The sequence below is a fragment of the Lynx rufus genome, unplaced genomic scaffold (genome assembly GCF_022079265.1).
Source record: "Lynx rufus isolate CCGP_SWC_20201006 ecotype Redwood Valley unplaced genomic scaffold, mLynRuf1.p SCAF_3, whole genome shotgun sequence".
In the NCBI taxonomy this organism is placed as follows: domain Eukaryota; kingdom Metazoa; phylum Chordata; class Mammalia; order Carnivora; family Felidae; genus Lynx; species Lynx rufus.
In genome coordinates this window covers 178,446,000-178,473,564 of record NW_025814845.1, presented here as the reverse complement: position 1 = coordinate 178,473,564, position 27,565 = coordinate 178,446,000, and the positions used below count along the sequence as shown (strand labels likewise).

The window sequence follows — 27,565 nt, the reverse complement described above, 5'->3', positions numbered from 1 at the left end:
TTTGTCCATTTCTTCCAGGTTGTCCAATTTGTTGGCATATAATTTTTCATAGTATTCCCTGATAATTGTTTGTATCTCTGAGGGATTGGTTGTAATAATTCCATTTTCATTCATGATTTTATCTATTTGGGTCATCTCCCTTTTCTTTTTGAGAAGCCTGGCTAGAGGTTTGTCAATTTTGTTTATTTTTTCAAAAAACCAACTCTTGGTTTCGTTGATCTGCTCTACAGTTTTTTTAGATTCTATATTGTTTATTTCTGCTCTGATCTTTATTATTTCTCTTCTTCTGCTGGGTTTAGGCTGCCTTTGCTGTTCTGCTTCTAGTTCCTTTAGGTGTGCTGTTAGATTTTGTATTTGGGATTTTTCTTGTTTCTTGAGATAGGCCTGGATTGCAATGTATTTTCCTCTCAGGACTGCCTTCGCTGCGTCCCAAAGCGTTTGGATTGTTGTATTTTCATTTTCGTTTGTTTCCATATATTTTTTGATTTCTTCTCTAATTGCCTGGTTGACCCACTCATTCGTTAGTAGGGTGTTCTTTAACCTCCATGCTTTTGGAGGTTTTCCAGACTTTTTCCTGTGGTTGATTTCAAGCTTCATAGCATTGTGGTCTGAAAGTATGCATGGTATAATTTCAATTCTTGTAAACTTATGAAGGGCTGTTTTGTGACCCAGTATATGATCTATCTTGGAGAATGTTCCATGTGCACTCGAGAAGAAAGTATATTCTGTTGCTTTGGGATGCAGAGTTCTAAATATATCTGTCAAGTCCATCTGATCCAGTGTCTCATTCAGGGCCCTTGTTTCTTTATTGACCGTGTGTCTAGATGATCTATCCATTTCTGTAAGTGGGGTGTTAAAGTCCCCAGCAATTACCACATTCTTATCAATAAGGTTGCTTCTGTTTATGAGTAATTGTTTTATATATTTGGGGGCTCCGGTATTCGGCGCATAGACATTTATAATTGTTAGCTCTTCCTGATGGATAGACCCTGTAACTATTATATAATGTCCTTCTTCATCTCTTGTTACAGCCTTTAATTTAAAGTCTAGTTTGTCTGATATAAGTATGGCTACTCCAGCTTTCTTCTGGCTTCCAGTAGCATGATAAATAGTTCTCCATCCCCTCACTCTGAATCTAAAGGTGTCCTCAGGTCTAAAATGAGTCTCTTGTAGACATCAAATAGATGGGTCTTGTTTTTTTATCCATTCTGATACCCTATGTCTTTTGGTTGGCGCATTTAATCCATTTACATTCAGTGTTATTATAGAAAGATACGGGTTTAGAGTCATTGTGATGTCTGTATGTTTTATGCTTGTAGTGATGTCTCTGGTACTTTGTCTCACAGGGTCCCCCTTAGGATCTCTTGTAGGGCTGGTTTAGTGGTGACAAATTCCTTCAGTTTTTGTTTGTTTGGGAAGACCTTTATCTCTCCTTCTATTCTAAATGACAGACTTGCTGGATAAAGGATTCTTGGCTGCATATTTTTGCTGTCTAGCACCCTGAAAATCTCGTGCCAATTCTTTCTGGCCTGCCAAGTTTCAAAAGAGAGATCAGTCACGAGTCTTATAGGTCTCCCTTTATATGTGAGGGCACGTTTACCCCTTGCTGCTTTCAGAATTTTCTCTTTATCCTTGTATTTTGCCAGTTTCACTATGATATGTCGTGCAGAAGATCGATTCAAGTTACGTCTGAAGGGAGTTCTCTGTGCCTCTTGGATTTCAATGCCTTTTTCCTTCCCCAGTTCAGGGAAGTTCTCAGCTATGATTTCTTCAAGTACCCCTTCAGCACCTTTCCCTCTCTCTTCCTCCTCTGGGATACCAATTATGCGTATATTATTTCTTTTTAGTGTATCACTTAGTTCTCTAATTTTCCCCTCATACTCCTGGATTTTTTTATCTCTCTTTTTCTCAGCTTCCTCTTTTTCCATAACTTTATCTTCTAGTTCACCTATTCTCTCCTCTGCCTCTTCCATCCGAGCCGTGGTGGTTTGCATTTTGTTTTCCATTTCCTTTAAAGCGTTTTTCAGCTCCTCGTGACTGTTCCTTAGTCCCCTGATGTCTGTAGCAAGAGATTCTCTGCTGTCCTGTATGCTGTTTTCCAGCCCAGCGATTAATTTTATGACTATTATTCTAAATTCACTTTCTGTTATATTATTTAAATCCTTTTTGATCAGCTCATTAGCTGTTGTTATTTCCTGGAGATTCTTCTGAGGGGAATTCTTCCGCTTGGTCATTTTGGATAGTCCCTGGTGTGGTGAGGGCCTGCAGGGCACTTCCCCTGTGCTGTGGTGTATAACTGGAGTTGGTGGGCGGGGCCGCAGTCCGACCTGATGTCTGCCCCCAGCCCACCGCTGGGGCCACAGTCAGACTGGTGTGTGCCTTCTCTTCCCCTCTCCTAGGGGCGGGATTCACTGTGGGGTGGCGTGGCCCGTCTGGGCTACTTGCACACTGCCAGGCTTGTGATGCTGGGGATCTGGCGTATTAGCTGGGGTGGGAAGGCAAGGTGCACGGCGGCAGGGGGGGCAGGCTTAGCTCGCTTCTCCTTAGGTGATCCACTTCAGGAGGGGCCCTGTGGCAGCCGGAGGGAGTCAGATCGCTGCCGGAGGTTTGGCTCCGCAGAAGCACAGAGTTGGGTGTTCGCGCGGAGCGAGCAATTTCCCTGGCCGGAGCCGGTTCCCTTTGGGATTTTGGCTGGGGGATGGGCGGGGGAGATGGCGCTGGCTAGCGCCTTTGTTCCCCGCCAACCTGAGCTCTGTCCGGGGGCTCCGCAGCTCACCCTCCCTTTGTCCTCCAGCCTTCCCGCTTTCCGAGCAGAGCTGTTAACTTATGACCTCCCAGACGCTAAGTCGCGCTTGCTGTCGGAACACAGTCCGTCAGGCCCCTCCGCTTTTGCAAGCCGGACTCGGGGGCTCTGCTTGGCCGGCGAGCCGCCCCTCCGCCCCGGCTCCCTCCCGCCAGTCCGTGGAGCGCGCACCGCCTCGCCGCCCTTCCTACCCTCTTCCGTGGGCCTCTCGTCTGTACTTGGGTCCGGTGACTCTGTTCTGCTAATCCTCTGGCGGTTTTCTGGGTTATTTAGGCAGGTGTAGGTGGAATCTAAGTGATCAGCAGGACGCGCAGTGAGCCCAGCGTCCTCCTACGCCGCCATCTTCCTCTACCAAGTTCTTAATATCCATTATAGAATCTGTCAGTGCTAGAATTTCTACTCCATTCTTTGTCTGTGGCTTTCAGTTCCTCAATATTATTTTCATCCAATCATATATTTTATTGAATATATGAAAATAATTATTTTGAATATATATCTGCAGTCTCAAACAATTGGATTATCTGTTGTCTGTTTGCATTAGTTTCCCCGCCCCCTTTGGTACTTATTCTTAGTAAGATTGGTAATTTTGAGTCAATTCTAGACTTGGTGTTTGAAAATTTAGAGAGGCTTTAGGTGATGTTGTCTTTGTCTACAGAGGATTTCTCCTACACCCCTCACTGAATAAAATCAAGGTGGGAGATGATTCGATGCCAAGAGTTAGATGTCTTCAGTCTCTGCTGAAGATCGTTCACACCCTCTCTAGGGCATACCCCACTGTGCTCCCCAAATGAACTTTACAGTCTTTACGAGCCCCCTACTTTTCAGTGAACACTAAAGTCTGATTTTTGTTTTCCAGCCTTATACAACCAATGCAAGTTTTTGTGAAATTCTCAGGAGTTGTTAGTCCAGCTTCTTAGCCTGTCCTAAGCAGCTAAGTAGCCAGCAAATGACTTGAGGAAAATCCTGTACAAAATCCAAGTTTTACTTTTCTTCCCCTACCTCTTCTCTGGTGTGTTAGTTCCTCAAGTGCTAGCCACTTGGACAAGACTGAATTTTAATTTTTGTCTCCCCAGGACTGTGAGATTACAGAGAGAATCCTTGCTTCTCTACAACTTATCCATTTTCTCCTAGCTTCTTAACCTCAGCCCCGCGTCTTGAGCTGTTTAAGTTGGCAAGTGGTTTGAAAGGAAAATAACTAAAGAGACTGCTGAGCCATAAGCATGCATTCTTCCAGCATCTTGGCCCTTCAAGTCTAACTGCTTCAAACATATGTTACTCCTATTCACACCCATTAAGATAGCTGTTATATTAAAACAAAAAGCAAAACAAAACAAAACAAGAAACAACGTGTTGGCAAGGATGTGGGCAAATTGGAATCTTTGGCATTGCAGGTCAAGATCTAGAATAGTATAGATTTCGTGGAAAACAGTGTAGGGTTACTCAGAAAATTAAATATGGAATTATCATAAGGTCTAACAATTCCACTTCCAGGGATATATTCCAAAGAGTTGAAAGTGGTGTCCCAGAGATACATGTACACGCATGTTTATAGCAGCGTTATTCAGAATTGGCAAAAGGTGGAAACAGCCCAAGTGTCCGCCAACAGATGAATGGATAAACAAAACGTAGTATATGCATACAATAGAATATTATTCAGCCTAAGAAAGGAAGGAAATTTTGACACATGCTACAGCATGGATGAACTTTGAAGACATCATGCTAGGCAAAATAAGTCAGGTACAGGACAAATATTGTATAATTACACTTATCTGCGGTACCTCATGTTGTCAAACTAGAGACAGAAAGTAGAACGGTAGGTGCCAGGGTCTGGGAGATGGTGTATTGGGGAGTCATTATTTAATGGGTGTAGGTCAGAATGATGTAAATTTCTGGTGATATAGAGTATTGCTGCTTGCATAACAATGTACTTAATGCCTCTGAAGTGTACACTTAAAAATGGTTAAAGTAGTAAATTTCATATTATGTATATATCGTCACAAAGAAAAGATACTACTTTCAAAGACAATTGGTTTTGCACTTTACTATTTTATGTCACATTTTGTAGATATTTTCAGTGGATGCATTAGTCTGCTATGAGCTACTCTGACATAGGCATTCTTATTACTTTCAGATATTCTAAAGATGCATTTTTAAACCTCAATTGACGTTTATCAAGTACTTTCAAGTATTGTGCATGTGTATGCAAGTCATTATGATAAATTCTGGAGATTAAAAGAGAAGGAAGAAGCAAAATGGTAGAAAAAAAAATATATATATATATGCATATTGGTCTCTTCTCCCAGTTCCTGACACAAAGCTTCTAAAACCCTTAAAATTTCTAAGTAACAAGAGCATTAGGAGCATCTTTTAACCTCTGTGCTCTTTGATCCTGGCTCCTGACAGAGCCCCTAAATCTCTTGGAATTTTCTAGGTGCAGAGATATCGTTTGTCCTAATGAGCGGACTTTTATTGGGTGCCTGGAGAGCTTTAGGATGGGGCTCCTTACTGAAAAGACCAAGCCATGATTAGAAACTTGGAACTTTCAGTCCCATCCACCTCTCCAGAAAATGGGAGAGGGGTTGGGGACTGAGTTAATCATTGATCATGCTTATATGATAATGCCTGTATAAAATCCCCAAAGTACAGAGTTTTGAGAGCTCTGGATTGATGAACATGTGGAGGTACTGGAGGAGCAGTATTTTTTGAGGGTAGGAAGTCTCTCTACGCTTCCCTCATACCTCATTGTGTACATCTCCTTCATCTAGCTGTCCCTGATCCTGTTATAATAAGCCAGTAATGTAATAAGAAGATGTTCCTTTGAGTTCTGTGGGCCATTCTGGCAAATTAACAAACCTGAGAAGGTCATAGGAACCTTCAATTTAGCAGTGTGGTCAAAACACAGGTATGGAGTGCCTGAGTGGCTCAGTTGGTTGAGCATCCAACTCTTGATGTCAGCTCAGGTTTTGATCTCATGGTCCTGAGTTCAAGCCCCACACTGGGCTCCATGCTGGGCATGAAGCCTACTTAAAAACAAACAAACAACCCCCCCCAAAACAACAAACAACCAAACAACAAAAACAACAACAACAAAAACAGGGGCACCTGGGTGGCTCAATTGGTTAAGCATCCAACTCTTGATTTCCACTCACAATTGTGAGATCAAGCCCTGAACTGGGTGTGGAGCCTGCTTAAGATTCTCTCTCTCTCTTCCTCTCCCTCCCCTAAAAATAAAGGAAGGAAGGAAGGAAGGAAGGAAGGAAGGAAGGAAGGAAGGAAGGAAGGAAGGAACACAGGTAACAACTGGACTCTCATTTGGCATCTGACATGGGGACGTGGGTAGCAATCTCATGGGACTGAACTCAACCTGTGGAATTTATGTCCAGGTCAATAGTGTCAGAATTTACTTAAATTGTAGGGCACCCAGCTGGTGTCTTGGAAAATTGTTTAATGTGCGAAAAATACACACATCTGGAGTCAGAAGCATCATGAATATAGAGTAAAAGAAAAACACAGGAGTGCTTTTTTCTATTCAGAAGACATAATGTGTTCTCTCAGTAAAGTCAGACCATAGGGAGAGAGTTGCCAGTAAACAATGAGGTATAACACATTGCGATAAAAACTTGAATAAAAGAATAGTTGTTATGGAAACAAAGAAAAAGGAATAGGATATATTATGGGAATGTTTCTAAAAGAATACAACTGTTGTTATTGAATCATAACTTACCAGAATATAGTTCAGAATATGACAGGCACTTTCAACTTGAATTTTTCCTTGTACACTGATAAAATAAGCTTTGCTTTATAAGAGAGTAAGAGCATCAACAATATGAAAAAGGATTAATAGGCTACATTAATGCTAATGAGAACCTTTAGGAAACTAATATCATAGTATAGGCAGAAAGTGAAAAAAAAACAATTAAAAATAGCACTGAGGATAAAACAAAGGAGATAGACAGAATCGACCATTCTGCAGCAGATTTTACTTTGATTTTATTTTTTAAGTTTATTTATTTCGAGAGAGAGAGAGATGGAGGGAGGCACAGTGAGAGAGGGAGAGAGAGAATCCCAAGCAGGCTCTGCGCTGTAAGTGCAGAGCCTGACAAGGGTCTCCATGCCATGTACAGTGAGATCATAACCTAAGCGGAAATCATGAGATGCTTAACTGACTGAGCCACCCAGGTGCCCCTTACTTTGTTTTTAAATTCAGGTACAAAAGATAGAGAGAGTTATGCCCATCAATTTATGGAACATTGTCATCATTAGTCCCTGCAAATATTCTCACTTACTGTTTACCATTTATTGTTTATTCATTTATTTATTTTTTTCATTTTTTAATTTATATCTCCTTTTCCACTTCCATTATCAGCACTTACCCTCTCTTTATAGTCTGTTCTTTTTAAGGACCATTTTATTCCTGTGTTCTGACAAATGGATTTCATCTGTGTTATACACACATTTTTAATTGAAGTAAATATTCTCTCTCTTACTTTCTCATCTTCTAACTACTGTTGCTAAGGGTACATCTACTCACTTGTTGCACATTGCATGATGCTCCATGGTGTGCACGCACTATATTTCACTCATCCACCTTTACAGAGATGGATGCTTAGATTTTATCCAAGTACCAACCACCATAACCAACTCACCCCCCCACACAGACACACAAAAGACCACACATATACACAAAGACCCTACACAAGCCTATCCTCCAACATATTCATAGGATATGGGGACTGATTCGTTGGGGAAAACAAACAAGGAAACGTTGACCATGATTCCAAATTTTGTACTAAAAGCTAGAAAGAAGATTGATAGTAGAATCACTACCTACCATACCTTGTCAACCAATATTCCACCAAACATATTTTATCTCTTAAAAGTTTTTGGAATGTATATGTTTAAAAATTTGGAAAAGAACAGTTCTAAATTTTGATTACTATGCATGTAGGGAAGAGATATTCCTTCTCTGACTTCCAGGTCAGTAGAAACTAACTTAAATCTGCATCATTTATGTGGACCTCTGTGATTCAATGAAGTTTCCTTTTTTTGTAATCAAATATTTTAAGAAAGTCTGTGATAATTGAATTACCATAGAGAAAAGCTTTCAGTGCACATGTTAAAAATGAAAGAGCCTTTCTGGTGATGGTGGTACATTAATAAAGCACTCTGTGGAGGAAAAAATTATCATATGTTTGAGTGGTCAATATGAGTATCATCTTATCCTACTTTTTTTCCCACCAGGCAGAAATATGAATGTTCTGATTTCTTTAATATAGATTGTAGTTCACTTTCATTTTTAACATCAGTTTTATCCTTGCCCTAAGATTTCGTTTAATTTTTAATTTTAATTTAAAAAGTATCATGGACTTACTGCTTTTTGATAAAATGATTTCTCAATAATCAAGTAATAACATTACATCAAGGGAGCAGGATTGAGAAGAGAGAGGAGAGAAGTCAAACTATGATGCAGAGGCATGGGAGCCTTGACTGACCCAACAGGGAGCTCTGATGCCAGAATAATCCTGCAAGTTGTCTAGAGTGGGGATATAATAGCTGAGCCTTTAAATCTTCACAGTGATTAGTTGATCAAGGACATGATGGCTCTTTGCAGGTGAAGCGTTTCTTAACAGGACTGACAACTAAATGTTTTCTGCCATTGGTGGTCATGGCAAGTGGGGCAAGCCCTTCACTGAAGTGGGACCTGACTTACGCTGGATGCGGTGGCTTACCTAGTAGAATGACTAAAATCGTCATTTCTCAGGGATCTCACACTAGGGTGATGGCACTTGTTTATTTACTGTCAAAATTTGGCCAGAGAGGCCCATGGATTCTGGGTCAAAATATTGGTTCATGACCAACATTGGGTGAGGAATCATGCATTGTTTATTGGGACAACTGCCTTCAGCCTACTATTCATCCACCTTTGAGATACTTTGACACTGCAAGATGAATAGTGCCCTTGTTGTGTAATCATCATTTTTGCCTCTGTGGCCACCATCTTCATAACATTATGGGGTTGTGCCCTGATTGCTCCTCTAACCTGGCCCCTCATCATCATATTGTGTTAACCTGGCTTTAGGCTACTATCATTTGGCCTTTATTGTCTTTGGGCCCTGTCATCTCCATTGCTGTCAGTGCAACTAATTTTATAATGGTCTCTTCTATTATCAGCCCTGATCTACAGAGGAGAGCTACCACTGAACTTAATGAATCTTGTATACCTCTCAACAGTGATTTCCTGTACCTTGGTAAATGGTGTATCCTGTGGGCTTTCCCACAGATGGTATTGATTTCATGGATCATTCGTGCAGTTCAGCATATTCACTTCCCTGAGACGTTTAGTCACTTCTTTCACTATCTGCCATGAAAATCCAGGTCTCAGGTTACTTGACATGGGTCATTACATTTAACATGCTTTTAGGAGCTATCCTAGTAATGAGTTTGCACAATCTGTGAGGAGCCTTTCCAGGTGTGATATTCTATATCCCAAATCCAACTTCGTATTCTGATCACATGATAAAACATCCTCAGAAACCACTTGCCTTCCTCTTGCTGGTACATGCTGGCTGGCTGGATCTTGCCACTCCTTTGTAATATAGTCTCTTTCTCCTTATCAGTCCCCCTTTTATCTCATCCGGTTTATGTTTCAGCTAAATCCTAGGGCACAGATAGTGGCCAGGAGAGTAGGTGAGAGAAAATCCAGAGAGGGGCAAATGTAGATTTGAGAAGAACCTCTACATGTGTCCAGCCAGTCAAATGGGGAGTTCTACCCCTAAATCAGGAAGGATGGCCTACTTCAAGAAGCTCAGAGGTTTCAGGGGATTAGCACAATCTCTGAAAGGTCTTACAGCTAAAGATTACTCACTCTCCTCCCTTCTAGCAGTTGGGGCAATAAGTCTTTCATGTAAGGGCTATCTGTATAGCACATCCACTGTGTGTCAGAGCAATGTCAGAAGACAAGTAAGTGGGTAGGACTTGGTAATTGATCCATAATGAGAAGTAGGACTACAGAGTCTAGGATGAGATACAGATTTCTATTAAATAGAAATGATAATAATTCTTTGAAATAAGGAGCACATGATAAGAAGTAGTTCATGTTGGGAGGTTATCACTTTTTGGGGGGATGTGCTTGGTTTGAGATGCTTGTGATATTCCAGGAAATAGTAGGAAGTAAGTAGATAAATACCTCTGTCTAGAATTCAGAAGACAAATTTGGGTTGTAAAAATCTGGTTGTAAAAATAAATCATGGAATCAATGATGAGCCAAAAGATGTGGTACCTGCCTAAAATAAGCTTACAACCTGATGGCAGGTGTAATCAAATATTAACACAAAAAGGATGTCAGCTGGTGCAAAGTCTGGTAAGGCTCTTGAAGGAAGTGTCTATGGTGTTGTGATTCACAAAACAGACAGTTCCAAGCTTGTATGGAAATATGCCTTCAGGGGAAGATGCCTTCAGTAAGACATGTTTGAACTGCTATACCAAGGATTTGACAGAGATAACCAATGGAGAAAGAAGAGGGATGGGGAGAAAGAAAATAATATGCAAAGTTCCAGTGGCAGAAGCTTGATGTAATTAAAGGAATTTTAGTCATGGAATGAGTGTGAATATATAGAGCAGAGAGTCTACTGGGATGGATTCAATTGTTCTCTTAGTAGACTAGTATGTAGTTTAGGAGGAGGGAAGAGAGAAAGGAGAGGGATGGAGAGCAGAAGGGAGAAAGAGTGAGATAAAGAGAGAGAAAGAGGGAAAGATTATTTGTGAGGTCATGATACTTAAGGAAGTGTTGGGAAAAAGCGATACACTCTGAGAAGGATAGTTATGTATCTAGTCCTCAGGAACAACAAGAAGCCGAGATACGTTTGCCAAGTAGAATTAGCCTCTATTTTCTCTTGGCCTCTCTTAACCTAGGCGTATTCTGCTTTTCACTATGTAACTGGAAGTATGGTCACAGTAAACTCCCATTTTTACGTCCAAAGAGATATTTTTAATTGGTTGTTATTCTTGATTTTGAGTTCAAAATATCTAGTAAAAATATCTGATTGACCCAGCTTGGGTTTAGTTATTGACTCTTGCTAGTATCATCTGTAGCAAGCACATCAGAGCCAGCTGGGGCTGACAAAGGGAGAAGGAGGTGGTTCTCACAGGAAGGCTTCCATCAGAGGCTGATGTCTGTCTGTGATATAACAAACAAATAAAAGTTGAAAAGGGTGTCATTGGAACTATAATAAAGTATAATAGATAAAAAGTAGAATAAAAACTTATAAGTAGTATTCATAATGGAACTGTTATTAAAAATGTGATGCTAGACTACATGTTGTAGACAAAAATAACCCATCCTCAAAATGTGAGAGTGAAATAAATAGAAACCTATAGTATCCTTCAAGGAAGCTTATAGTATCTTTTAAGTTTAGGCTGAGAGATGACCCATTGCATTTCTGTATGAAAAGTCCTCATTGATGGTGAGAAGAATCTTCAGATATAAAAACCTAAGTTACATCTTTAGTTTAAGAGGCTAGATGTTATAGGGGCGCCTGGGTGGCTCAGTTGGTTGAGCGTCCGACTTCACCTCAGGTCACGATCTCGCAGTCCGTGAGCTCGAGCCCTGCGTCGGGCTCTGGGCTGATGGCTCAGAACCTGGAGCCTGCTTCGAATTCTGTGTCTCCCTCTCTCTCTGCCCCTCCCCCGTTCATGCTCTGTCTCTGTCTCAAAAATAAATAAATGTTAAAAAAATTTTTTAAAAAAAGAGGCTAGATGTTATAGTTATAAATTCAGTGTTGTGCTTGCCAGGTACCATGTGGATTAGAAGATGTCTAAGCCATAAAGCAATCCAAAGTCAGACAATTCTTACCAATGGTCCCATTGTCTGGTCCCACAGAGAGCATCAGCTTCCTCATGTGTATCTTCATGGGATTTCTTTCCTGTCTCTAACGAGGGTCCCCAATTAGTTCCAGGTTAGTAGCATAGCTACAATTTTAAGTTTAAGAAATTAATTTTACCTACACCTCCTGTGAACTAACCTCTTCTAAATACACACATACATCCATGCCTGCATAACTTAATTTTACAGGATGAGGGTAACCAAAAAACAATTCATAGGAAGAACGTCAAATGGTGAATGTTTTATTTGCAGAAAATATTGTTTTGAGACTTCTTTAAAATGTCCGATGCCTGAACAAATATCAATAATTTGTTCCTAGAACCTCATTTTCAAGGCAAATTTTATAATCATTTGGAACAAGAGTTTTCTCTTAACCAGAACTTTTTTTCAGAATATCATGATTCAGGTCTGAGCCAAAAGAGAAACATATGCTGGTAAATGAAGTCAGTTAGAGAAGGAAATTTTTAAAAATAAAAAGGCATACAATTTAAGAAAGAAGAAGAGATATCAATTAATTCAAATAATAATGAAAAGTATCAGGACATCTTTATTGGAGTTATATAATAAAGTAGATTTAACTCACAGTTTTTATTCCTATTGTCGCCTAGATGGATTAAAAGTAGAAGAATAGGGTAAACTTACCAGCTGCATAAGATCTCTGTCTCTGTCCCTGTCTCTGTCTCTGTCTGTCTCTCTCTCTGTCTCTCTCTCTCTCTCTCTCTCTCTCTCTCTGTCTCTCTCTCTCTCACTGGTGTTTTCAATAAAACAAGAACAAGGTTGTTGTGATGTGACATTGGCTCAGTATCTACTAAAGTGCTCTATGAACTAAGCTATTGCCATGAATTCCAGAGTGAAAGTGGATATTATAGATGTTGTGTTGGGAGTTTGGAAGGACTTCTTAGGTAACACCTTACATGAGGCCTCTACCAAGAGGAGTTGTCATACCCTCCAGTTTTATTCTTAATTTATAGGTCCAATATGTGATTTTATTCAAGGCAAAAAGGGACCTTTCTTTAAGGAAGTAAATAATGCTTATGGTAACTGACCCATTTATGCAAAAACCAGGCTTGTGCTCAGCATTACCTGTTTTTCACATTTCTTATAGACATTAAGAAATTACATCTATGAAGCAGACCAGATTCCTAGCAGTGTTCAGCATATTCTCCCCATATTTAAAAAGAGCTGGGAAGCCAAGCTATGAACAGAATTTATATAGGCTCTCAATAAGTATTTGTGGAGATACCATGGCTTTTAATCTTTTTTTAATGTTTATTCAGTTTTTGAAAGAGAGAGAGAGCAGGGGAGGGGCAGAGAGAAAGGTAGACACAGAACCCGAAGCAGGCTCCAAGCTCCATGATGTCAGCACAGAGCCCGACATGGGGCTTGAACTCCTGAGCTGTGAGATCATGACCTGAGCTGAAGAAGGATGCTTAACTGACTGAGCCACTCAGGCGCCCCAAACTTTTTAATCCCTTGTATGCTTAACAGTGCACCTCTTTGTTAATAGATCTGCATACAGTATATGCACAGTGTGTTCAAAGGGACATTATTCCATCCATTCCAACATGTGAGCAGATGAGTAGAGGATCTATTGGACACAATATTTAGTGAACACTGTATTGAAGGAAGTAAATATGTTCTGTTACCCCAGACTTCTCAGAATGTTTAGTATGCTAATATGCATTATGAATCTGAGTGGGAATATATCATTTTGTAGTTTCCTAAATTTAACTGAATGTGGAGCTTTTTTCTTTCCTTTGGGTTTATTATAATCCTCGTAGTATTCATTTTATATTTTTGGGAAGACAGGCATGTTAACAGTGAACCTGTAGGCTTTGTACCCTTGCTACAAAGATTAAAATATGGATGTTCTTCAGTTATCTGCACAGTCACTGTACAGATGACAGTCTTTAGGGAGCGTAGCATTATTACTAATTCATTATTTAATGTTTTCCTTAATCAATGTCTGAGGTTCTTTCCAGTTGTCTCCATTTACCACCAAGAAATATGACTTGTGTATAGAAGTAGCAGGTTGGGTTTTCCAAAGCGCTTTTCATTAGCAAGTGTCTGTCTTTTACCACAGTTGCGAATCACATTCTTTGGGTTTAATCTTAATTTCAATATAAGGTAGGATAATGCTGGTGCTCCCACACACACTAAATCTGTTTTAAACAATTAATATTACAATACTAGATTCAGCCACACCAATAGTTTTCTCCTGATACTGATTCCGAGAGATATTCTATAGGAAAACATTTTTGTCCAGAATATTGAACATAAAACACTTATGTGTTCCAAATGATCCTACAATGGTCTGTTTCCACATAAACATAGCTATAATCTATTCCCTATCATTTTAAGTAAATGTGTATATATTAAAAATGTATATTGCTCGTCTCTTATATATAGTTTCATTGGATTTGTTGAACTCATCCGTTTTTTCCTCCATTTACTGGATGATTATGATTCGTATCTGCATTGCCAAATGAACATATATTTGGTTTTGGTTTTATTTTGTTTCAGCATAGTTTCATTCTGATGGTTTTGTTATTAAGTGATTACATATGTTGTATGAGGTTATTGATATGTAGATTGTTAGAAAAAAAGGAAATGCTTATCAAATGATTCTATTATCAGTAGAGGAAAATTTGGAAAACAAATTGAATTTTATTTTATTATACTTTTTAAAAATAATTCACATAATTAAAAGAACACCAATACAAATAAGAGATACAAAGTGCAACGTTTATTGTGGTATTTAAATATGAATACATTAAAGCCTTTTCACAATGCTGACAATTATATATAAATTATGAAACTTTGAACAACTATTGGCTATGAACAAAGGTAATAAATGCTCCAGATTGTAAAAGCTCCAGATTGTTGTTATGTTATTAACAACAATTTCTCAAGATGCTTCTATACCTGCTGAATTAGAGGTCATATTCCTAAATCTATCGATTCTTATCACCATAGAGTTCATTTGCTAATAATGGACAGGAATAAGGCAGGCCAATTAAAAGGAAAATAAAATACAGCCTTATAGCAAACAACGCAGTAAAAACGTACATATAAAGCAGGCTGTCAACTTACATTTTGTTTGTTCTTTTTCTTGTGCTTGGGGAAAAACAGCTCATTATAAATTATAAATAACACCAGCTTAAAACAGGTACGAAAAAGAAAGAAAAATGCCTACATACTTTAAAGAGAATTTCTTCTTTAATTAGGAGTTGGGAATTAAACAATATTTAAGGGAAATTGGCATATAATAAAGAATCAATAACAAAAGACACTCAAAAGTGGTTTGTAATTGTTTTCAAAAAATCGAATACTTCCATTTCCTTGTACGGTTCTTTATTAAAAATATTTAATTCCCTAGGTCTCACCAATAATTTATCTTACTAGACTTCAGTTTATCTCTAAATAGCCTTTTGAAGGTCATTTCCTCATGCAAATTGAAGTATAGAATGAATATCATTAAATAATCAAAGCCATAAAAGTACATGTATTTGTCTCCCTTTCTAATCCCTTTCTTTTGAAATGATCTTAGCAATTTGGAAGAAGTTTATTGTTGGTTTTAACCAGAAAAAATACATTCATGTAATATATATATTTGATTATCTCCTGGCTACTGGAATCTTCCAATTTTCCTAGAAAACTTTTTAAATAATTGGGGCGCCTGGGTGGCTCAGTCGGCTAAGCAGCTGACTTTGTTTGGCTTAGGTCATAATCGCATGGTTTGTGAGTTCCAGCCCTGCATCAGGCTCTCTGCTGTCAGTGCTGAGCTCACTTAGGATCCTGTCTCCCTCTCTCTCTCTACCCCTCCCGCCCTCACTTGTGTTTTGTCTGTGTCTCAAAAATAAATAAATTAAATAAATAAATAAATAAATAAATAAATAAAGTCCCAGATTTTCTATATTATTTAATGATCCAACAATTTAAATTTTTTTTTCTCAATCCATGTCAACATGCTTATTACTTTGAGAGTTACATTTGCCTGTTAAGGCATAACTCAAATCCTGGTTAGTGCCATCTAAACAGCTCTTCTAATACCAATCAGCTAAGAGTTAAAAAGAATCTTGTGTGAGGACAGACTACACTAGATTGAGAACATTGCAATGTTATGAGTGTGGATTTTAAATTAATATGACATGCGATCAATGTTCTCTTTGTTTACATTCATATCTATGATTTATTTTAATGTCAATATTTCATAATAAATTCCAGAGAGAATATTTCTCAACAAAGTATCTTCCACCTTGTCCAAAAAAATCAAATGCATGAACACTATAATAAAGATTGTCTGCAGTTTCTAAAAATAAATTATATAAATTTTAGTGATGACATAATTTTTATAAGGATATCAATTTAATTTTTGTTTTAACTTTTATCGAGTAAAGGTCTAAATTTTACTGATAAGTTAAATACTCATGCATTTAGTGACCACATACTTCATACAAACCACTGTTGGACAGACTCTGGTAGAAGAAAGAGCAAATACATACAGAAATAAAATAATTAACTTTTCAAGAAGAGATAAAAATGTATACATAGTGAATTAAAACTGCAAGCAGAATATGATACCTTTTATGAAAAAATACAAATATAGTACTTTGCATGTTCAGAGTAGAAACTTTCAAACCCAAGCTGTCTGGCTCCACATTCCTTTCTAAAATGACACTACACTGTCTGTGAAAAATAGTTAAGTGATTTGTGAAATTAATAGATAATAAATAAATGCATCATAACCGTAATGATGATAAAGCTTGCTGTAGAGACTACTAAGGTTCAAAAATAATCTCTCTGAAAATAAACAATATGAATTTTATAGTAATGATGGGACAACAATTTAAATTATATTTAGTAAAATGTTAATAACGGCTAAGGCTATTGCTTATTTCTACATAAGTTAGGCATTATGCTAAGCTTTTTATATCCTCATGCAGCCCTTGCCACAAAAACATTAAGTGGTGTTTTTACTGCATTTACTGATGACAAATTTAAGGCACAAAGAGATTAGTTAAGTGGTTCAAGCTTACATAGGATGAAGACGACAGAGCCAAGGTTGAGACCTGAGCCATAAGTATATTCAGTTCTCCAATTTCTGGTGTCGCGGCAATGTCATTCTGAACAGCAAATACAGAAGTTCTTTTCTCCCTTTTAGAGTGGAAGGGACCAAGAATATCGTGGATCAGGAGAGTATACTGATAGAATACAATCACTTTCTAATGCTCCTGCAGAAGGGAAACCATCTTATAAATTATTTTTATTCAATATATGAACTTTATTGTCAGATTGGTTTCTATACAACACCCAGTGCTCATCCCAAAAGGTGCCCTCCTCAATACCCATCACCCACCCTCCCCTACCTCCCACCCCCATCAACCCTCAGTTTGTTCTCAGTTTAAGAGTTTCTTATGCTTTGGCTCTCTTCCACTCTAACCTCTTTTTTTTTCCTTCCCCTCCCCCATGGGTTTCTGTTAAGTTTCTCAGGATCCACATAAGAGTGAAACCATATGGTGTCTGTCTTTCTCTGTATGGCTTATTTCACTTAGCATCACACTCTCCAGTTCCATCCATGTTGCTACAAAGGGCCATATTTCATTCTCTCTCATTGCCCCGTAGTACTCCATTGTGTATATAAACCACAATTTCATTATCCATTCATCAGTTGATGGACATTTAGGTTCTTTCCATAATTTGGCTATTGCTGAGAGTGCTGCTATAAACATTGGGGTACAAGTGCCCCTATGCATCAGCACTCCTGTATCCCTTGGGTAAATTCCTAGCAGTGCTATTGCTGGGTCATAGGGTAGATCTATTTTTAATTTTTTGAAGAACCTCCACACTGTTTTCCAGAGTGGCTGCACCAGTTTGCATTCCCACCAACAGTTCAAGAGGATTCCCGTTTCTCCACATCCTCGCTAGCATCTATAGTCTCCTGATTTGTTCATTTTGGCCACTCTGACTGGCGTGAGGTGATATCTGAGTGTGATTTTGATTTGTATTTCCCTGATGAGGAGCGACGTTGAGCATCTTTTCATGCGCCTGTTGGCCATCCGGATGTCTTCTTTAGAGAAGTGTCTATTCATGTTTTCTGCCCATTTCTTCACTGGGTTATTTGTTTTTCGGGTGTGGAGTTTGGTGAGCTCTTTATAGATTTTGGATACTAGCCCTTTGTCCGATATGTCATTTGCAAATATCTTTTCCCATTCCGTTGGTTGCCTTTTAGTTTTGTTGGTTGTTTCCTTTGCTGTGCAGAAGCTTTTTATCTTCATAAGGTCCCAGTAGTTCATTTTTGCTTTTAATTCCCCTGCCTTTGGGGATGTGTCAAGTAAGAAATTGCTACGGCTGAGGTCAGAGAGGTCTTTTCCTGCTTTCTCCTCTAGGGTTTGGATGGTTTCCAGTCTCACATTCAGGTCCTTTATCCATTTTGAGTTTATTTTTGTGAATGGTGTGAGAAAGTGGTCTAGTTTCAACCTTCTGCATGTTGCTGTCCAGTTCTCCCAGCACCATTTGTTAAAGAGACTGTCTTTTTTCCATTGGATGTTCTTTCCTTCTTTGTCAAAGATTAGTTGGCCATACATTTGTGGGTCTAGTTTTGGGGTTTCTATTCTATTCCATTGGTCTATGTGTCTGTTTTTTGTGCCAATACCATGCTGTCTTGATGATGACAGCTTTGTAGTAGAGGCTAGAGTCTGAGATTGTGATCACTTCTGCTTTGGTCTTCTTCAAAATTACTTTGGCTATTCGGGGCCTTTTGTGGTTCCATATGAATTTTAGGATTGCTTGTTTTAGTTTCGAAAAGAATGCTGGTGCAATTTTGATTGGGATTGCATTGAATGTGTAGATAGCTTTGGGTAGTATTGACATTTTAACAATATTTATTCTTCCAATCCATGAGCACAGAATATTTTTCCATTTCTTTCTATCTTCTTCAATTTCCTTCGTAAGCTTTCTATAGTTTTCAGCATACAGATCTTTTACATCTTTGGTCAGATTTATTCCTAGGTATTTTATGCTTCTTGGTGCAATTGTGAATGGGATCAGTTTCTTTATTTGTCTTTCTGTTGCTTCATTGTTAGTGTATAAGAATGCAACTGATTTCTGTACATTGATTTTGTATCCTGCAACTTTGCTAAATTCATGTATCAGTTCTAGCAGACTTCTGGTGGAGTCTATTGGATTTTCCAAGTATAATATCATGTCATCTGCAAAAAGTGAAAGCTTAACTTCATCTTTTCCAATTTTGATGCCTTTGATTTCCTTTTGTTGTGTGATTGCTGACGCTAGAACTTGTTAACACTATGTTAAAAAGAGCGGTGAGAGTGGGCATCCCTGTCGTGTTCCTGATCTCAGGGAAAAATCTCTCAGTTTTTCCCCATTGAGGATGATGTTATCTGTGGGCTTTTCATAAATGGCTTTTATGATCTTTAAGTATGTTCCTTCTATCCCGACTTTCTCGAGGGTTTTTATTAAGAAAGGTTGCTGAATTTTGTCAAAGGCCTTTTCTGCATCGATTGACAGGATCATATGGTTCTTATCTTTTCTTTTATTAATATGATGTATCACATTGATTGATTTGCGAATGTTGAACCAGCCCTGCATCCCAGGAATGAATCCCACTTGATCATGGTGAATAATTCTTTTTATATGCTGTTGAATTCGATTTGCTAGTATCTTATTGAGAATTTTTGAATCCATATTCATCAGGGATATTGGCCTATAGTCCTCTTTTTTTACTGGGCCTCTGTCTGGTTTAGGAATCAAAGTAATACTGGCTTCATAGAATGAGTCTGGAAGTTTTCCTTCCCTTTCTATTTTTTGGAATAGCTTGAGAAGGATAGGTACTATCTCTGCTTTGGACTTCTGGTAGAACTCCCCTGGGAAGCCATCTAGTCCTGGACTCTTATTTGTTGGGAGATTTTTGATGACTGATTCAATTTCTTCGCTGGATATGGGTCTGTTCAAGCTTTCTATTTCCTGCTGATTGAGTTTTGGAAGTGTGTGGGTGTTTAGGAATTTGTCCATTTCTTCCAGGTTGTCCAGTTTGTTGGCATATCATTTTTCATAGTATTCCCTGATGATTGCTTGTATCTCTGAGGGATTGGTTGTAATAATTCCATTTTCATTCATGATTTTATCTTTTTGGGTCATCTCCCTTTTCTTTTTGAGAAGCCTGGCTAGAGATTTATCAATTTTGTTTATGTTTTCAAAAAACCAACTCTTGGTTTCGTTGATCAGCTCTACAGTTTTTTTAGATTCTATATTGTTTATTTCTGCTCTGATCTTTATTATTTCTCTTCTTCTGCTGGATTTCAGCTGTCTTTGCTGTTCTGTTTCTATTTCCTTTAGGTGTGCTGTTAGATTGTGTATTTGGGATTTTTCTTGTTTCTTGAGATAGGCCTGGATTGTGATGTATTTTCCTCTCACGACTGCCTTCGCTGCATCCCAAAGCGTTTGGATTGTTGTATTTTCATTTTCGTTTGTTTCCATATATTTTGAAATTTCTTCTCTAACTGCCTGGTTGACCCATTCATTCTTTAGTACTGTGTTCTTTAACCTCCATCCTTTTGGAGGTTTTCCAGACTTTTTCCTGTGATTTCAAGCTTCATAGCATTGTGGTCTGAAAGTATGCATGGTAGGATTTCAATTCTGTATACTTATGAAGGGCTGTTTTGTGACCCAGTATGTGATCTATCTTGGAGAATGTTCCATGTGCACTTGAGAAGAAAGTATATTCTGTTGCTTTGGGATGCAGAGTTCTAAATATATCTGTCAAGTCCATCTGATCCGATGTATCATTCAGGGCCCTTGTTTCTTTATTGACCGTGTGTCTAGATGATCTATCCATTTCTGTAAGTGGAGTGTTAAAGTCCCCAGCAATTACCACATTCTTATCAATAAGGTTGCTTTTGTTTATGAGTAATTGTTTTATATATTTGGGGGCTCCGGTATTCGGCGCATAGACATTTATAATTGTTAGCTCTTCCTGATGGATAGACCCTGTGATTATTATATAATGCCCTTCTTCATCTCTTGTTAGCCTTTAATTTGAAGTCTAGTTTGTCTGATATAAGTATGGCTACTCCCGCTTTCTTTTGACTTCCAGTGGCATGATAAATAGTTCTCCATCCCCTCACTCTCAATCTGAAGGTGTCCTCAGGTCTCAAATGAGTCTCTTGTAGACAGCAAATAGATGGGTCTTGTTTTTTTTATCCATTCTGATACCCTATGTGTTTTGGTTGGAGCATTTAGTCCATTTACATTCAGTGTTATTATAGAAAGATACGGGTTTAGAGTCATTGTGATGTCTGTATGTTTTATGCTTGTAGCGATGTCTCTGGTACTTTGTCTCACAGGATCCCCCATAGGATCTCTTGTAGGGCTGGTTTAGTGGTGACGAATTCCTTCAGCTTCTGTTTGTTTGGGAAGACCTTTATCTCTCCTTCTATTCTAAATGACAGACTTGCTGGATAAAGGATTCTCGGCTGCATATTTTTTCTGTTCATCACATTGAAGATCTGCCATTCCTTTCTGGCCTGCCAAGTTTCAGGAGAGAGATCGGTCACGAGTCTTATAGGTCTCCCTTTATATGTTAGAGCACATTTATCCCTCGCTGCTTTCAGAATTTTCTCTTTATCCTTGTATTTTGCCAGTTTCACTATGATATGTTGTGCAGAAGATCGATTCAAGTTACGTCTGAAGGGAGTTCTCTGTGCCTCTTGGATTTCAATGCCCCTTTCCTTCCCCTGATCCGGGAAGTTCTCAGCTATGATTTCTTCAAGTACCCCTTCAGCACCTTTCCCTCTCTCTTCCTTCTCTGGAATACCAATTATGCGTATATTATTTCTCTTTAGTGCATCACTTCTCTAATTTTCCGCTCATACTCCTGGATTCTTTTTATCTCTTTTTGTCAGCTTCTTCTTTTTCCATAATTTTATCTTCTAGTTCACCTATTCTCTCCTCTGCCTCTTCAATCCGAGCTGTAGTTGTCTCCATTTTATTTTGCAGTTCATTGATAGCATTTTTTAGCTCCTCCTGTCTGTTCCTTAGTCCCTTGTTCTCTGTAGCAATAGATTCTCTGCTGTCCTTTATACTGTTTTCAAGCCCAGTGATTAATTTTATGACTATTATTCTAAATTCACCCTCTGTTATATTGTTTAAGTCATTTTTGATCAGTTCATTAGCTGTTGTTATTTCCTGGAGATTCTTTTGTGGGGAATTCTTCTGTTTGGTCATTTTGGATAGTCCCTGGAGTGGTGCGGGACTGAGGGGCACTACCCCTGTGCTGTCTTGAATAACTTGTGTTGGTGGGTGGGGCCGCAGTCAGACCTAATGTCTGCCCCCAGCCTACTGCTGGGCCACAGTCAGACTGGTGTGTGCCTTCTCTTCCCCTCTCCTATGGGCGGGATTCACTGTGGGGTGGCGTGGCCCATCTGGGATACTTGCACACTGCCAGGCTTGTGGTGCTGGGGATATGGCGTATTAGCTGGGGTGGATAGGCAAGGTGCATGGTGGAGGGGTGGGGCAGGCTCAGCTCACTTTTCCTTTGGAGATCCGCTTTGGGAGGGGCCCTGCAGCACCGGGAGGAGTCAGACCTGCTGGAGGGATGGATCTGCAGAATCACAGCGTTGGGTGTTTGTGTGCTTTAAGAAAGTTCCCTGGCAGGAACTGGTTCCCTTTGGGATTTTGGCTGGGGGATGGGCGAGGGAGAAGGAGCTGGCGAACGCCTTTGTTCCCCACCAAGCTGTGCTCTGTCGTCGGGGGCTCAACAACTCTCCCTCCCGTTGTCCTCCAGCCCTCCCGTTCTCCAAGCAGAGCTGTTAGCTTACAGCCTTCCAGATGTCAAGTCCTGCTTGCTGTACGAACACACTCAGTCCGGCTCCTCTGCTTTTGCCAGTCAGACTCGGGGGATCTGCTTGGCCAGTGGGCCGCCCCTCTGCCCCGGCTCCCTCCCGCCAGCCCGTGGAGAACGCACCACCTCGCCGCCCTTCCTACCCTCTTCCTGGGCCTCTCATCTGCACTTGGCTCCAGAGACTCCGTTCTGCTAATCCTCTGGTGGTTCTCTGGGTTATTTAGGCAGGTGTAGGTGGAATCTAAGTGATCAGCAGGACGCGCGGTGAGCCCAGCGTCCTCCTACGCCGCCATCTTCCCAGGATTCCCCATCTTATAAATTATTAATGGACTTGGCACATGCCTGTGAGGACCAGGGTGATTACATACTGTATATATGTTATGAATTCTTATATATTTTATAACTACATGTAGATAATATGGAAGAACTTGAATATTCATTTTTTTAAATACAAAACAGGAGAAATGAAAGGAGGGACAAATGGACATGCTTCAGTGAGGTTAGATTTAAAACACAGTTCTACCATAAGAATCCTACATTTATACAGGGGGTATCTATTTCATCCAATTTAAGTAAGATATATTTATATGCCTCAAGTTACGTATCATATAGAAAATATAAGAAGAAAACATTGAGCTTAAGATTCAAAGCTTTCCACAATTAAAGATGCATATGGCACCAATAATATCCCGGTTAACTGGATGTCCAGTTACTTTATTTAAGATGGTTATCTTATGAAAACATTTTTTTAAGATTAGTGTGAATTGGGAATTATGTTTATGATAGAATTTATTTCTGTTGTTCTGAGTTTGACTAAACGTTGCACTAGATGTTACCATAGCAACTTCATGGGGAACATTTAGAACACTTCCTTCCGGCAGACATTTGAGAATATATGTGGACAGTCACTGTGTGAGATTTAGTCAAGAAAATCACTCAGGGACAAAATAATATTTTAAAGCCACGTGTCATTTTGAATGTTCGTTCTGAATTACAGAAAGTTCGATCTCCACTCTGCTTCTGCTACCCCTGCTCAGATGTTCTTTAGGTTTCATGCTGTCTGAAATTTTTGTCAACCTTCAAGATCTCAAAATTCAAAGTTCCATTTTGTGATGATAAACCTGTCTTAACATTTCTCATATTTCTTGACTCCTGCTGAATTTAATCATTAATGGGTCATCAGCTGTCATTCCTTGACCCTGTGCTCTTTTTACTGTCCCACATTGCTGTACTGACTTTACTTGTCTCCACCCAATGAGAAAAATGATGGTCAGGCATTGGAGGGGCATCATTTTGTGGTACTTTGGCAAACCCCATACCTAGGACTTTTGCCATTCCCGTTAGCAAATCCTCCTTTTTGAGTCTCTTTCCCTGTTAATTTTGCCAGTTTCTGTTCGTCGATAGCTGTGATGTTGCAAAATGATACTAATTAGAGCCAGTAAACAGGTGACGATGTAGTTGATGTCTAAATCAGAAACACTTTTCACTTTTTAAAGTGAAAGAAGACACTATAAAAGTGGGATAAGCCAGCACTGTCTCGGAGAACCTGGGGTGTGCCATCCCAACAAAAGTAGATCAACTTTCTCATCTGAATAAGTCTTCAGTGAAACTTGAAATTCTCTTTAAAAAAATTAGTCAATTCCCTAATAGACATTTCCAGGGTCAGTTTTAGGTTTGAGTCTCAATAAATGAATTCCTTCATCCCATCCCAAGTTTATTTCAACCAGAACTGATGACTCTGTCCTTCCATTAGAGGATTTAGGCTCGACCACCTCAAAATCTCTCTCCCTTTCTCAGTAGTCATTTTCCTTGTGAGACTTTAAAAAAGGGCTTTAATTCTTACTCAAAATTCTATTCCTTGCTATACTACATCATTGGCTTTCTTTGGTGGTGGGACGTAGGGGCAGGTGGCAGAGACTGGGGCCATGATAATTTCTTGGCTTTCTTCTTATACTGATCATACCCTTATTTCATGTATGAAATAGTCCTTTCCCACCCATAGACCTAGTCATTATCTAAGAGTTTCTCCGTGGTTTTATAGATACCTTCCCCAGAGAACACTTGCTCATCCATCATAGTAGATTCAGACATGCCTTAAGCGATTGTCACTCTGCAACCCACTTTTTACAGATGTGCAAGTTGATGGATAAATATCTGAATTTTCGATGATACCTCAAAGTTAGAAAGTCCAAAGCTACAATCATGTTTGTCATTGAGCCTACAAAATTCGTTATTCCACTTTTAAAAATCACCACATTTCCTTATTTAGTCATAGTCATGAAACCTGGGATTAGTCACAAATGTCCCTGTTTTCAGTATTTTCAGATAAAATTAGTCACCCAGTCTCATAGGCTTTTCTTTCACCATATTCCTTACACTTATTACCAAGTTGTCCCTTATTACTGATTCTCTGCCAGTTAGCCCCACATAGTGCCTCTACCAGATTAATCTTAAAGCTTAACTCTGATAATTCCAAGCCCTTGAGCTGTTCAAGAACTTTTATGTTTTTTCTTCTGGAGTTTGACGTAAGTACAGACTTCTTACCTTTGCATTCATGGCTTTCCTTTCTCTGGCTTCAAAACATAACTCCAGTTGTTTTCTCTTACAGTATTCTCTTACAGTATTATAAAGTACATATATGAGCCAGATTGGATGTCATGCTGTTTCTTAATATTACAGGATGTTCGTTCTGTTTCTCCCTCTATGGACATCTCCTGTTGGAACTCCATATTCTTAAGGTCCTTCTCATAGTTCATCTCTTCCATGAGAAATTGTCTATTCTCTTATCAAATTTGAAATCTTTCCTTAATTCCCATGGTACTGTGTTCTTACTTTTTAAATTCATGTTATTCTGTCTCATAAGTGTTATTTATATACTTGTTTTATCCTCCTTATAGAGTGTTGTTTTCTAAAGGAGAGGATATAAACTTAATTTGAATACAGAAACATCATGCTTACTTATACTAGCCAATTATTCAGTACTTGTTGAAATCATTCCACAAATGTGACTATTTGAATATTGTAGAAATATGTGTATAACTGTAATGTAAAAATATTATTAGAACTCTCTGCAAACAAAATTTGTTTCCAATAATCAGGTGGCAAGTATCTTTATACCCCCAAAAAGAGTTAAACTGGCTAATGCATGAAGAAAATAAAGGGTTTATTCATAGATAAATCCTAGTCTCTGATAGAGCTATGAAAAGATACGAGGTCTTTTCATTTTACACAGAGCCCTCTATATGCATGCAGACTGCTGCAATCATTCATTAAGTAGATTCAGTCTCTCATTTTCCTTAAATCATCACTGATTTGAGCTTACTGTTTTCTCAATTTAGCCCTAAGAAAATTATGGCCAGTTATTCATTCTCTAATGAACCTAAAAGTGAACTATATTTCGTTGCTTGTAGGATGGTATGGGAAATCTGAGAGTCACCAAGAAGGGAATCCGACTTGAAGGTATATCTGAGTTTCTACTTCCATTGTATGTGAAAGAAATTCATTCCCGAAAGGTATGTGACATTGGCTTTGGCTTAATGTAAAAGATAATTTAGAGGTTATGTTTTAGCTTGAAATAGGAGGCCAGAACCCCCTTATCTCTTCAGTATGTATTTAGTGTCCTGAAGTTAAAGATTTATTTGAAGAAATGAAAACAAGGAAATAATTGAAAAACCAGTGAGGTTAGTTTGAAACAGACAAATTAGAGAACCATTTTTGAATTGAACTGCAGTGTTGCTTTTGTTAGTCTATAAATTTGCCTCTATTTTCAATAGAAGTTAAAAATACAACATCATGGTAATTTCAAAAGGGGCACTTGATACATCATGGGTAATTTTTGCAGGAAACACTGACTTGAATAAATGACTTTATTTCAATATATTATAGATCTTTTCAGCTCAAATGAACGTGCATTTTCTAAAAAAAAGATGAGGAAAAGTCTTACTATAGAAATTAAAGTTATTTCTGGATGAACAGTATTTAAAACAAGCACGAATATTTATCCTTTCAAATGTGTGGGTGTGTGTATGTGTGCCTTACGAGTATTTTACCACTTACCAGCATGCTAAAAATCAAGATTATAGTTTAGCCGCTATACATTTTGGCTTTTGTGTGTTACTTTTCAGAAAGTATTATTGGATACCAAAAAATATACCTAGAAACTATTAGGCATATGTGTGTAAGTGTGAAAATCCAGTAAGACAGGAAAAAATGGAAAGCTTGTTATTATATAAAATGTGGAAAGATTATTAACCTTACTTCATAAATATGAAAGTCTATTTTAGACTAGAATCATCTTTAAATATTACCAATGTAGTATAATAGCAAAGGGGTTGCATAGTAAGCCATAATTTGATCATTTCCTTCAAAGTTATTTTTTTTCCTTTAAATCTCATAGTGAAAACAGAACAGAGGATTATTTTTCATAAAACTTCCAATTAGGTGAATTATATTAACTTTAAGTTTTATTTTGTTATTATATACAAACCTTCAGAGCTTCACACATCCACCGTATTGACTGCTATTCTCAGTACTAGAAATTCATCACTGAGATCACCTTACCTGCTGGATTTGGGGCAGGTGAATAATACCATAGACACACGTATGAACACCTGACCTTACTATAAAAACTGCTTAAATTTAAAAGATACAAGTTGTGTCTTTGTTTTCTTATTTTTTTTTTATTAACGCTGAAAAAAATAGTGGGCACACCCAAGTTAGCACCTTCCCTCCTACTGGAAGTCACCACCACTCACAGTTATTTACTGTTTTTTTTCTTGTGTTCGGTACTATTCAACAACTTAGTATTTGAAGAAATGAAAACTTATCCATGGAAACCAAGAAATTACTGAACACAGAAAGGTGAGAATAATCATAGGCAGGAACTTCTTTGAAAATGATCCCATTGATAAGTCCAAGGACAGCAAAGATTGATCCTTGAAGCCATTTAGATTAATTCAGAGTGGCTGCCCGGGAATCCATCTTAACAGAAGGATCGTTAAGCCCTTTGCCAACAGGCAGGTCA

At 38.5% G+C, this 27,565-nt stretch overlaps 1 protein-coding gene across 1 annotated transcript in view; it reads left to right on the top strand.

Annotated features, from left to right (window-relative positions):
* SGCZ (sarcoglycan zeta) overlaps nucleotides 1-27,565 on the top strand; it is a 1,101,292-nt gene that overhangs the window by 862,535 nt on the left and 211,192 nt on the right. The window contains exon 3 of the mRNA XM_047092209.1: nucleotides 25,953-26,054. Coding sequence (XP_046948165.1) covers nucleotides 25,953-26,054 — 102 coding nt within the window. The remainder of the gene's footprint in view (nucleotides 1-25,952; nucleotides 26,055-27,565) is intronic.